Raw genomic sequence first — 12,380 nt, 5'->3', positions numbered from 1 at the left:
TGGCTCTCCTAATTTCCTTCATAGAAGAAATCATAGAAACCCTACAGTGCAGGAAGAGGCCATTCGGCCCATCGAGTCTGCACCGACCACAATCCCACCCAGGCCCTACCCCCATATCCCTACATATTTTTACCCGCTAATCCCTCTAATCTACAAACCTCAGGACACTAAGGGGCAATTTTACAATGGCCAATCAACCTAACCCGCAAATCTTTGGACTGTGGGAGGAAACCGGAGCACCCGGAGGAAACCCACGCAGACACGAGGAGAATGCGCAAACTCCACACAGGCAGTGACCCGAGCCGGGAATCGAACCCAGGTCCCTGGAGCTGTGAAGCAGCAGTGCTAACCACTGTGCTACCGTGCTGCCCTTTAGTCCCTTCCGACAAGCCGTATACTCATCTAGATCCCTATCTTTGCCAAGCTCTCTGAACCTTTTGTACGCTTTCCTTTTCTTCTCGACTAGGTCCCGCACAGCTTTCGTACACCACGGTTCCTTTAACCTACCAACTCCTCCCTGTCTGCTCGGAACATTGTCCTGTGGAACCCTAGAAAGACATTCCTTGAAAAACTGCCACCTCTCTTCAGTAGATTTCCCCGAGAATACCTCCTTCCAATTTACTCCTCTAATTTGCTGCCTTATGTCTTCATATTTCCCCTTACTCCATATAAACGCTTTCCTAGCTTGCCTGATCCTCTCTTTTTCCAATGCAAGCATAAAGGAGATAGAGTTATGATCGCTATCCCCAAGATGCTCTCCCACTGAGAGATCTGACACCTGTCCAGGCTCATTGGTCAGTATCAGATCAAGTACAGCCTCTCCTCTTGTAGGCTTGTCCACATGCTGTGTCAGGAAACCCTCCTGAACACACCTAACGAACTCCTCCTCATCCAATCCCCTTACCCTAGGGATATTCCAATCTATGTTTGGGAAATTAAAGTCTCCCATCACAACAACTCTGCTATTATTGCAACTCTCCAGGATCTGTTTCCCTATCTGCTCCTCCACCTCCCTGTCAATATTGGGCAGCCTATAGAAAACTCCCAGCAAAGTGATCGACCCCTTCCCACTCCGAACTTCCACCCACAAAGATTCCGGATTAAATTCCATCTGCCATTTCTCCGCCCAATTTTCCAGCCTATCTATGTCCTGCTGTATTCCCTGACAATCTTCATCACTATCCACAACTCCACCAATCTTAGTATCATCCACAAACTTGCTAATCAGACCAATACGTTTTCTTCCAAGTCATTTATATATATATTACAAACAGCAGAGGTCCCAGCACTGATTCCTGCAGAAAACCACTAGTTACAGACCTCCATTCAGAAAAACACCCTTCCATCGCTACCCTCTGTCTTCTATGGCTAAGCCAGTTCTGAGTCCATCTAGCTAGTTCACCCCTGGTCCCGTGTGATTTAATCTTTTGCACCAGCCTGCCATGAGGGACCTTGTCAAATGCTTTACTAAAGTCCATGTAGACAACATCCACAGCCCTTCCCTCGTCAATCATTTTTGTCACCTCCTCAAAAAACTCAATTAAATTAGTGAGACATGCCCTCCCTCATACAAAACCATGCTGCCTGTCACTAACAAGACCATTCAGTTCCAAATATGTATAAATCTTATCTCTAAGAATCTTCTCCAACAATTTCACTATCACTGACATCAAGCTCACTGGGCTATAATTAGCCAGTTATCTTTGACCCTTCTTAAATAACGGGACAACATTGGCTATCCTCCAATCCTCTGGGACCTCACCAGTGGCCAACGAGGAAACAAAGATTTCTGTTAGAGGCCCAGCAATTTCACCTCCTGTCTCCCTCTGTAATTTGGGTAGTTGCCATCTGGCCCTGGGGATTTGTCTTCCTTAATGCTTTTTAATTCACCTAACACATCCTCCCTCGTAATGATGACTTGTTCTAATGGGTCCTCGGAAGTCCTGCAAAAAAATCTGGTAGAGCTTCCAGAGAGTATCCATGCCCTGGCTCGGACAGTAGAGGAATCCATCCAGGTTTTGAGTGCTGCCCTCATCTTTGTGTGTGGCCTCCTCCATTTGCAGATTGGTGACTCGTGGAGATACAGCAGGCCAGTTAATGGGTGCTATAGATGCATGCAGACCTATATGCTATTAACTTGTCCATGAGCTCAAGAAAGCAGTGGCAAGACAAGAGACAAACTGAAATTTCCAGGTCCTTGTCTTTCTCAGGTGTGTTTTACAAGGGAGGAGGCATGGCTGTCTTCTATTTCTGGAGGCTGTTCTGAAGGTGTTCCAAGTGTGGACAGCAACTCCTCAGTCCATCTGCCAGTGACACCAGCACCTCAGGTTGCTGCAACAACTGAGGAGACTCCTGTACCTGTGGACAAATCCCCCAATGCGCCAGGATTCAGGCAACCAGAGGATAATTGCCAACATCATCCCAGCCACAGATTGGCAAGTTGCCTGAAGCCTGGCAAGTCAGCTGGCTGCCTGCATCGCAGCCAACAGTGAAGGGGGAGCATCAGGTAGGAGTATGGTAGCATAATGGTTAGTACTGCTGCTTCATCACGCTAAGGACTAAGGTTCAATTTTGGCCTTGGGTGACTGTGTGGAGTTTCCACATTCTTCCCATGCCTGTGTGGATTTCATGATGTGGAGATGCCGGCGTTGGACTGGGGTAAATACAGGAAGAAGTTTAACAACACCAGGTTAAAGTCCAACAGGTTTATTTGCTACCAAATAAACCTGTTGGACTTTAACCTGGTGTTGTTAAACTTCTTACTGTGTGGATTTCCCCAGGGTGCGCTGGTTTCCTCCCACAGTCCATAGATGTGCAATCTAAAGGTGGCTTGGCCACGTTGAATTGCCCCTTAGTGTCCAAAGATGTGTAGGTTAGGTGGATTGGCCATGGTAAATGTGTGGGTTACAGGGATAGGTTGGAGGGAAGGGTGATTTTTATTTATTTATTATAGTTTCACAAGTAGGCTTACATTAACACTGCAATGAAGTTACTGTGAAAACCCCCTAGTCGCCAAACTCCGGTGCCTGTTCGGATACACTGAGGGAGAATTTAGCATGGCCAATACACGTCCAGCACGTCTTTCGGACAATGGGAGGAAACCCACACAGACACGAGGAGAACATGCAGATTCCGCAGAGACAGTGACTCAAGCCGGGAATCAAACCTGGTTCCCTGGTGCTGGGAGGCTGCAATGCCTAACGACTGTGCCACCATACCTCCCATGTCTCTCCCCACTGTGAATGGTGTGATATTTATTAGGCTCTGTAACTGGTTAAAACTCTTTAGTCAGTGCACTGGAACACTTTCACTCACTCGAGTGTGGCAGTGTGCTGGTGCTTTTCACACTGATGTTTGAAATGTTTTCAATCGACGGACTGGACAACCGTTTCGCCTTCTAGGTTCAAAGGCTGAGGATATTCGGGTCCCAAGGAATATGACTCTGTCAGACCTAGGTGTGATGTTTGAGGTTACGGCCTGTGATTTCTCTTTCAATATCCTGTTCTCCATATTGCTTGACTCCTTTTATCAATCAAAATTCAATCTAACTCATCCTGGAATATATTCAATGACCCTCAGCCTCCACTATCCAGATGTTGGAGACAGGAGAAAGTTTTAGTCTGTCTGAAGCTCAATCTTCATTCATATAAAGCCTGAGCTCTGATTGGAGGGAAGGGTCTGGGTGGGATGCTCTTTCGGAGAGTCGATGCAGACTCGATGGGCCTTTCTGCACTGTAGGGATACTATGATTCTATTCTATGATTCTAAAATAAATAAGAAAATGCAGTAGGGTGATTAGACAGTTAATTATTTTCTGCTTGTGTTCTGATTAATGTAATAATGGTTTATGAAGGTTTCCATCCACTGTTAGTGGCTTTCCGGCAGTGCAAGTGTGTCAAGTGTATCCAAGGACAGGCTGGGGGTGACCATGGTTTGTGTGCTCATCATTTTCACATTGCAGCTTTAACAGGTGCAGGCTAACAAGGGACTCTGAGCACACAGCTGAGGTGAGTTGGCTTTGTATGTCTGGAGGGCAAATCTTTATCTGACTGGATGGCTGAAACAGCATAAACTAAAATGTGTGTGCATAAGTGCTTCTCGACCCTTCTTTGTGTCCTCATCTTGGCATTCTCCATTCTCTCATGACTCACAGAATGCTATAGCTCCTTTTTGGCTTCCTTATCTTCCTCCTTGTCACAGGATTCTTCAATAGCCAATGTCTATAACCCCCCTCTCCAAACACACTCTTCTACAGCACCAGGTTGTGTAGGGCGCAGCAGACCAACACCATCTGGGAGACCCCTGCTGGGGCAAATCGAAAAGTGCCACCTGATCAGTCCAGTCCAGGCACTTGAAATCTCATTTTGAGGAGACTGGTGTTTGTGTGATTGTCCCTCTGGTGGCAGCATGGTTCACACTTTAGCATTCTGCTGCCTCAGTCCTTGGGTTCTCAGCTGATTTTGTGTGTTCATCTCTTCATTCGGTATCCTTTGTCAGCAAGTATCCATCCTTGCAGGCTTCTTGGGATTATTGATGGGAAAATTGAATAATGATAATGACCATACATCTGCAAGATCTGCTGGCAGCGGTTGCCGATGAGTTGGTCAGTGAGGGAATGCAATCCCTTCCAGTTGATGAAGAACATCGGCTAGCCTGTGGAAGCATCGATGGCCATATGCATGCAATCTGAGATCTGGCATTTGGGAGCAATGGTACAGAAATTTTTGGTATCTTGGCCTGACTGTCTCACATCAGTTTGGAAATTCTTGTACTGGTTGGCCCTGTTGGGGAGGGCATCTGTTACCACCATATTGCAGTATTGTGCAGCTGATTGGGAGATTCCAACACCAGTCGGCTCCTGAAATGAACATGAGATGTAGAAATTAAGGTTTGAAGTGACCACGAGAGATTCACAAAATTGTCATGGTGCAGAAGAAGGCCGTTCGACCCACAGTCTCTGTACCAGCTCTCCAAATGAACGTTATGACTTTCTCACTCTCCATTCTCCTGCCTTTTCCCCTGTAACCCTGCACATTGTTTCTATTCAAATAATCATCTCATACCTTATTGAATGTCTTGCTTGTACACTTCCAGTGCATTCCAAATCCAAACCACTCTGAGAAAACTTTTTCTCACATTGCATTTGCTACTTTTGAAAATCACTTTAAAGCTGTGTCCTCATATTCTGAATCCCTTTACGAGTAAGAACAATTTCTCCTATCTACTCTGTCCGGCCCCCTCATGATTTTGAGCACCTCTATCTAATTTCCTCTTAGCCTTCTGCTCTCCAAGAAAAGTCCCAACCTCTCCAATCTATCTTCATAACTGAAGTTTCTCATCCCTGGAACCGTTTTTGTAAACCACTCTCCAATGTATTCACATCCTTCCTAAAGTGTGGCGCTCATAACTTTACATAATACTCCAGCTGAGGTCTAACTAGTGTAATTTGTAAGTTTAACGTAACCTCCTTGCTCTTGTTGCTATGCCTAGGATACTGTATGCTTTATTAACTGCTCTCTCCACCTGCCCCGTCACCTTCAGTGACTTATGCACATGTACACCCAGGTCCCTCTGCTCCTGCACACCCTTTAGAGTTCTACTCTTTCTTTTATACTGTCTCCATTTTTTTCCTACCAAAATGAATTAGATGACCGTCAATACAATTGTAGCTAACCTCCATAATGACTCTGACTCCTGCAGCCCAGCCCCTGACAATCCCCATGACCCAGCTACCCCCAAACAACAGACTATCCGCAGCCCTCCAACTAGCTCCACAACGTCCCACTCCATCCACCCACCCCCACCTGCCACCCTGACTGACCAAACTCACCACCCTTCCACTCTCTGTCACCTTTTCCTGGCCCTGCCCCCCCCCCCACCCCCCCCCCCCCCCCCCACCACACCCCCCCCCCCCCCCCCCCCCCCCCCCCCCCCCACCCCCGCCAAGTTTGGAAGGATCCTCCATCAGAAAACTGTCCTGAAATATCAAAGTGGGGGTAAGTGTTTAAGTGTGAAATAGAGTTTCCAACCATGAAAGGAAGATTCAGGCCTATTTGTCAGAAAACTACTGGGATAAATTGTTAACTGAATAAAGGGCTGTTGAAACAGCAGTATGAAAAGGTTTAAAAATCCAGTCTGTATGCAACTTAGGGAAAATATGTGTGCCTGATTGCTTGTAACATAAGTTACATAAGCAGTGACTTAGTGCAGCAGTCTCAACCTGCAGTTCATTGAGGACTTGTGCTGTTCCTGACTTTGATAGATTGAACCCATTTTGATGGCAGTTGAATTACTTGTTTCTTTTTAACTTTTGTTAATATCATACTGATGAAAAGTACCATTCAATTAACAGCTTTTTGGTTAAAAAAACCTTTTAAGTTTTGTTGAAACTTTTGTCTTTTCCATTATTGCTGGCATTTGAGTAACAGCATTATGGCTCTTCAGATATTGCATTTTGACTAAATTTGAAAAAGAAATGGTTCTTGTTCTTAAAGTTGCAGACCCCTTGCCTAGGGAATGCCTTGTGTTTCCTGCTATTTCAATGTTTCCTCAGCAAGCTTTTGCCATTTCTGAAAAAGCTGCTAAAAGGTGAAAAAATCAAGTTTTTGTTTTTATATTATTTTTCTCATGTCTTTTTGGCTTTTTTATCCACATTTTTTTCAATTAATTTTGTAGTTGATTAATAGCTTTTTAATTTATTTTAATGTTGCTTTTGAATTATGCAAATTAGCTGGGATTCTGTCTTCATACTTAGACTTAAATTTGATTTGTGAAATATGAATGCAGCATTTATGTGTTTTAAATGAATAAAGTTGCAGTAACTTCCATGTTATAGACAAATAGTAGCATCCATATTTATGTTACAGAAGCAGCAAAGATATATGTAATAATCGTCAATTTAAAAGTAAATGGGAGGTAATAAGAAACTGAGAAGCATCAAAACAGTAAATAACTTTCTATTCTTCAAAGGCTTCTTAGCTTGAAGCAAATAGCGATGATGTTTCCGTTCAGGAGACCAGTTGGACATAAGTAAATTCTGACACAGAGCAGACAGCTATAAAAGAATGAATGGTACTTTCAGTAGACCTGTGAAATGTAAGAGCCAACATCAATGGAGATAACGTACTGCTTTGCAATGTACATCTTCTATTTTCTTTGACATCTCAGCATGAGTTCTGCTATTCTCAATCACAACTTCTGTTTGGCTTGTTCCATTAGTATCTTTCAAGCATGCTTAAATGTGTCTGTTATGTACTCAAATGCCTTTTACTCTTTGGCGCATTCCAGCTTTGTCTTTCATCATTTCCAGCACAAAACCATATTATTATTTTTCTACCCTCGTTCATTTTGTGCATTATATTCTCCTAATGCAGAATTGTTTGCAATATTCGCAATCTGTCTCTGATGTACAGAACTGAAATTGGCTACAATTTTTTTCCAATGCTCTTTTATTTCTCTTGCTATCTTTCTCTTTACCTGTTTCTTTTCTTGCTATATCTGTTGTGTGGTGTCTGGCTATTTCTTTGTTAACTGTAATCTCCTTGTATGTAATGTCTCTATCTCTCCCTCTTTCTCTCCATTGCTCACATGTCGCCAGGAACAGAAAAAAAAAAGAAAATTGACAAATTTAAAAAAGAACATGAAGTGGAAAGCAGAAAGCAAAGATCAAAAAGGTAAAGAGGAATATAATTTAGGAAACAAAATCTAAAATAGCACTGCATTGCTCCACAGAGAATCAGTATGGACTTGATGAGTTGAATGGTCTCCTATGCTATGAATGATCTTCTGACAAAAGAAGCATTTTTATTGAAGCAGTAATACTGGATGACCCACCAAGTTATTTGAGCCTTTCTTAATGCAAAATATTTTACATTAAGATTGCAAAGTATAATTCGACCCGGCAAATAAGATGACCAATTTTTCCAGTCCCAAAAATCATGTTTTTGCATATGCTGGGCATTTAGGTCACATTAGTATTTAGCCTCACTATTTCACCCCATGTTTTGCTTACCCAGTATGTTATAACTAATGCAAGGGATGAAGCAGGTAATACCTGGCTTGTGTTGCGAAAATGTGGTTTTAAATATCTTTGTACAGTTAGTTTATTCAATGAAACATCTCACATTAACTGAATAAGAAGTACAGTTTTTTTTCACTTTTCAAAATAGCAACTTCCCACACCCATGCCTGCAATTCACTTTTTATTATCCGATTATAGTTTGATCTCTGTTTTTGGAGAGATTTTTTAACATTGTCTTTAGTATCTGATGCAAAGAATTCATTTTGAGTTACTTACTATTGCATTGTAAGGATCTCTTGATCAGATGTGGATCTTTCGGTTTCAGAATCGTTCCTCGACAACAAATTATCTTCCTCTCTATCCATTGAGCAGGCAATTTCTTAATGATGTGATGGCAGTCTGTGCACTAATAGCCTTGCACAATTTGCAGACAAAGCCACACAAATACCAAGTGGGACACGAGCATATTTCCACTCTTTGCGAAGGTTTTTTTCTCCATCATTGGGGTTTCATCAACATTGCTGATGTGGCATAATGGATACTCATCTTTCTGTCACTGTCTGATGTTGAATCGTTGAAAACTGTTAATTTAGCATAGAAGTCTTTTTAGTAGTCTCTGAGCAATCTTAGTATTCTGCCGCAACACTAGATATTTTTGTTCCATGAAGTGGCTATGCCAACATGGTATTGCCCTGAAATCCTTGCTGCACTCAAGGTTTAGTTTAGTCCACATGTGCATATGTACACATTGCATTTCTAGTGATGATAGCTATTCTGACAATTTTCAGGGACCCATTCCAATACAAGGTCAGGCCTCTGGTTGATCTCGATTCTCATGCCACATTCATTCTTGGGCATCTTCTTTAGGGCTGATTCCTCCTCCTTCCATTCTCACACTTTTTCACTAATCACAGATAGCTTTTACTGCAGCACATTTATTTGAAGAGTTAGCAAATGTTACAACTTTTACCTTGAAAACAGCTTCATTTATTTTGTTGGAAAACTAATTTTTCTTAATTGTTGTCTTGCAAGGTCTGCTATGTGGGCATGTTTTAAACTGCCACACATCTACACAGCCTGTATAGAAACATAGAAGATAGGAGTAGGAGGAGGCCATTTGGCCCTTAGAGCTTGCTCCGCCATTCATTAAGATCATGGCTGATCATCCAACTCAATAGCCTGATCCTGCTTTTTCCCCATAACCTTTGATTCCATTTGCCCCAAGTGATATATCCAGCCACCTCTTGAATGCATTCAATGTTTTGGCATCAACTACTTCCTGTGGTAATGAATTCCAGAGGTTAACCACTCTTTGGGTGAAGAAATGTCTCCTCACCTCTGTCCTAAATTGTCTACCCTGAATCCTCAGACTGTGACCCCTGGTTCTGGACTCCCCCAGCATTGGGAGCATCCTCCCTGCATCTATCCTGTTTAGACCTGTTAGAATTTTATAAGTCTCTATGAGATACCCCCTCATTCGTCTGAACTCCAGCGAAAACAATCCTAACCTAGTCAATCTCTCCTCATACATCAGTCTCACCGTTCCCGAATCAGCTGGTAAACCTTCGCTGCACTCCCTGAAGAGCAAGAACATCCTTCCTCAGAAAAGGAGACCAAAACTGCACACAATACTCTAGGTGTGGCCTCACCAAGGCCCTATATAGTTGCAACAACACATCCCTGCTCCTGTAGTCAAAACCTCTCGCAATGAAGGCCAGCATGCCATTTGCCAACTTTACTGCCTGCTACACCTGCATGCTTACCTTCAGTGACTGGTGCACAAGGACACTCAGGTCCCGCTGCACACTCCCCTCTCCCAATTTACAGCCATTCTGGTAGTAATCTGCCGCCTTGTTTTTGCTTCCAAAGTGAATAACCTCACACTTGTCCAAATTATATTGCATCTGCCATTGATTAGCCCACTCACCCAACCTGTCCAGATCATTCTGAAGGATCTCTGCATCCTCGTCACAGTTCACTCTCCCACCCAACTTGGTATCATCTGCAAACTTTGAGATGTTACATTTTGTTCCCTCATCCAAATCATTAAGATATAGTATGAATAGCTGGGGTCCCAGGACCGATCCCTCTGGCACCCCACTAGTTACTGCCTGCCAATTTGAAAAGCACCCATTAATTCTTTGTTTCCTCTCTGCCAACCAGTTTTCTATCCATCTCAATACACTTCCTCTAATCCCATGTGCTTTAATCTTGCACGATAATCTCCTGTGCGGGACTTTGTCAAACGCTTTCTGAAAGTCCAAATATACCACATCTACTGGTTCCCCCTTATCAACTCTACTAGTTACATCTTCGTCAAGCATGATTTCCCACTTCATAAATCCATGCTGACTCTGATCCTGCCATTGCTTTCTAAATGCTCTGCTATAAAGTCCTTGATAATGGATTGGAGAATTTTCCCCATTACCGACGTTAAGCGCACTGGTCTATAATTCGCTGTTTTCTGTCTATCTCCCTTTTTGAATATTGGAGTGACATTCGCTACCCTCCAATCTGCAGGGACTGTTCCAGAGTCTATAGAATCCTGGAAGTTGACAACCAATACATCCACTATTTCTAGAGCCACTTCCTTAAGTACTCTGGGATGTAGATTATCAGGCCCTGGGGATTTATGCACCTTCAATCCCATCAACTTTCCCAGTACCATTTCTCTACTAATATTAATCTCCCTCAGTTCTTCCCTCTCACTAAAGTTTGCATTCTCCAACATTTCTGGCATCTGATTTGTGTCCACTTTTGTGAAGACAGAACCAAAGTATGTATTCAGTTGCTCAGCCATTTCTTTGTCCCCTATTATACATTCCCCCGTTTCTGTCTGTAGGGAACCTACATTTGTCTTCACCAACCTCTTTCTCTTTACATATCTATAAAAACTCTTAGTTTCAGTTTTTATGTTCCCTGCAAGCTTACTTTCGTACTGTATTTTCCCCATCTTAATCAATCCCTTGGTCTTTCTTTACTGAATCCTAAACTGTTCCCAATCCTCAGACCTATTATTTTTCTTGGCCAATCTGTATGCTTCTTCCTTAGATTGGATACTCTCTCTGATTTCCTTTGTAAGCCATGGATTACCTCCATGCCTCTTATCCATTTTGCTCTCTTGCTCAATCTCTTGTATTCAATTACAAGGTAAGTAAAGTATGCATTTGTGGGCAGGAAATTGAGACCAACTGCTAATGTGAGTTTAGCATGATGTGGCTGAGAAGACCTATACACTGAGGATATTCCAGAACGTGATTTTTGAGGCTGGAAAAATTGAATCATCTTGTACACTGAATCAATTTGTACACCAAGATCTACAGTATTCTAGAAAGTTACAATTATTCCCTTTACCATTGATCCAAACTGAAAGGTTGTGTTCAAACACTCTTAAAAACAATTACAGATTCCACAAAGGTTTTAAAGAAATTACAAATTTGCAATCAACAGCTGTCACAAGGTTAGCAAATATTTCTTTATGTAGAGGACCATGGAACATTTGCAGAAAGACTCACTATGTTTCTTGAAGAAATATTGAATAGCTTTTTAAAGCAGTGCAGGATGCAGGGCAAGCCAGGATGCAATTTGATTTATTTTAGATTTCTCAAGAAAGAAGACTGACACAGATGCAATGGCCCCTTCATGTGCTGTTAACTGCTAAGTTGCTATATCAATATTGGGGTCTTTATTGAATAGTCAAGTTCACTTATGAGGATTGGCTATTTGGATAATGTACAAATGGACCGCCATTATTCTTCAATTTAATACTACTTTTAGGAAAGGAGGGTAATGGGGAAATATAATGGTAAGAAAATTAAGAGCTTGGAGTTATGGGATAAGTTCGGCTTGGAGTTATGGGATAAGTTCAGCGTGGAGTTATGGAATGAAAATCAGCCAACCTAATTTTAAATAAAGGTCAAATCTGGATGCTTGATTTTTTTAAATGGATGTAGATAAGACAAATGGTGTTTTGAAAGGTTAAATGAAATTTAATGAGGACATGGCTAAAAGGAGGAATTAACATCCATTGCCATAAGGAAGGGATGAAGTTAAGGTTTCAGTAAAAGAACAGATGGAAGTTATGTGCAGGCTAATAATGGATGGAGAATACATACTAAAATGATTGGTATGACTGTCAATAAATCAAGTGGTCCAGATGAAATGCATCCTAGGAGGCTGAGGAAGGGCATTAATCAGAATCTTTCAATTCTCACTAGATGCAGAAGTAGTGCCAGATTGATTGCTATTGTTACACTACTATTCAAGAAAGAGAAAAGGAATAAACCAGGAAACTGCAGACCAGGCAGCTGAGCCTCAGTAGTGGGAAACCTATTGGAAGTAATTACTAGCGACAAAATTA

General features: G+C 42.2%; 1 protein-coding gene across 17 annotated transcripts in view; it reads left to right on the top strand.

The window, feature by feature from the left end:
• rapgef2b (Rap guanine nucleotide exchange factor 2b) overlaps positions 1-12,380 on the top strand; it is a 446,795-nt gene that overhangs the window by 415,048 nt on the left and 19,367 nt on the right. For 11 of the 17 annotated variants that reach the window (XM_078211679.1, XM_078211699.1, XM_078211645.1 and 8 more), the window contains one exon: positions 7,598-7,673. The exons of 4 other annotated variants lie outside the window; for them this stretch is intronic. In XM_078211679.1, coding sequence (XP_078067805.1) covers positions 7,598-7,673 — 76 coding nt within the window. The remainder of the gene's footprint in view (positions 1-7,597; positions 7,674-12,380) is intronic. 2 more of the 17 variants (XM_078211662.1, XM_078211577.1) reach the window with 1 other exon arrangement.

This window comes from Mustelus asterias, chromosome 1, assembly GCF_964213995.1.
Source record: "Mustelus asterias chromosome 1, sMusAst1.hap1.1, whole genome shotgun sequence".
Taxonomy (NCBI): domain Eukaryota; kingdom Metazoa; phylum Chordata; class Chondrichthyes; order Carcharhiniformes; family Triakidae; genus Mustelus; species Mustelus asterias.
This window is presented reverse-complemented; position numbering and strand designations above follow the sequence as displayed.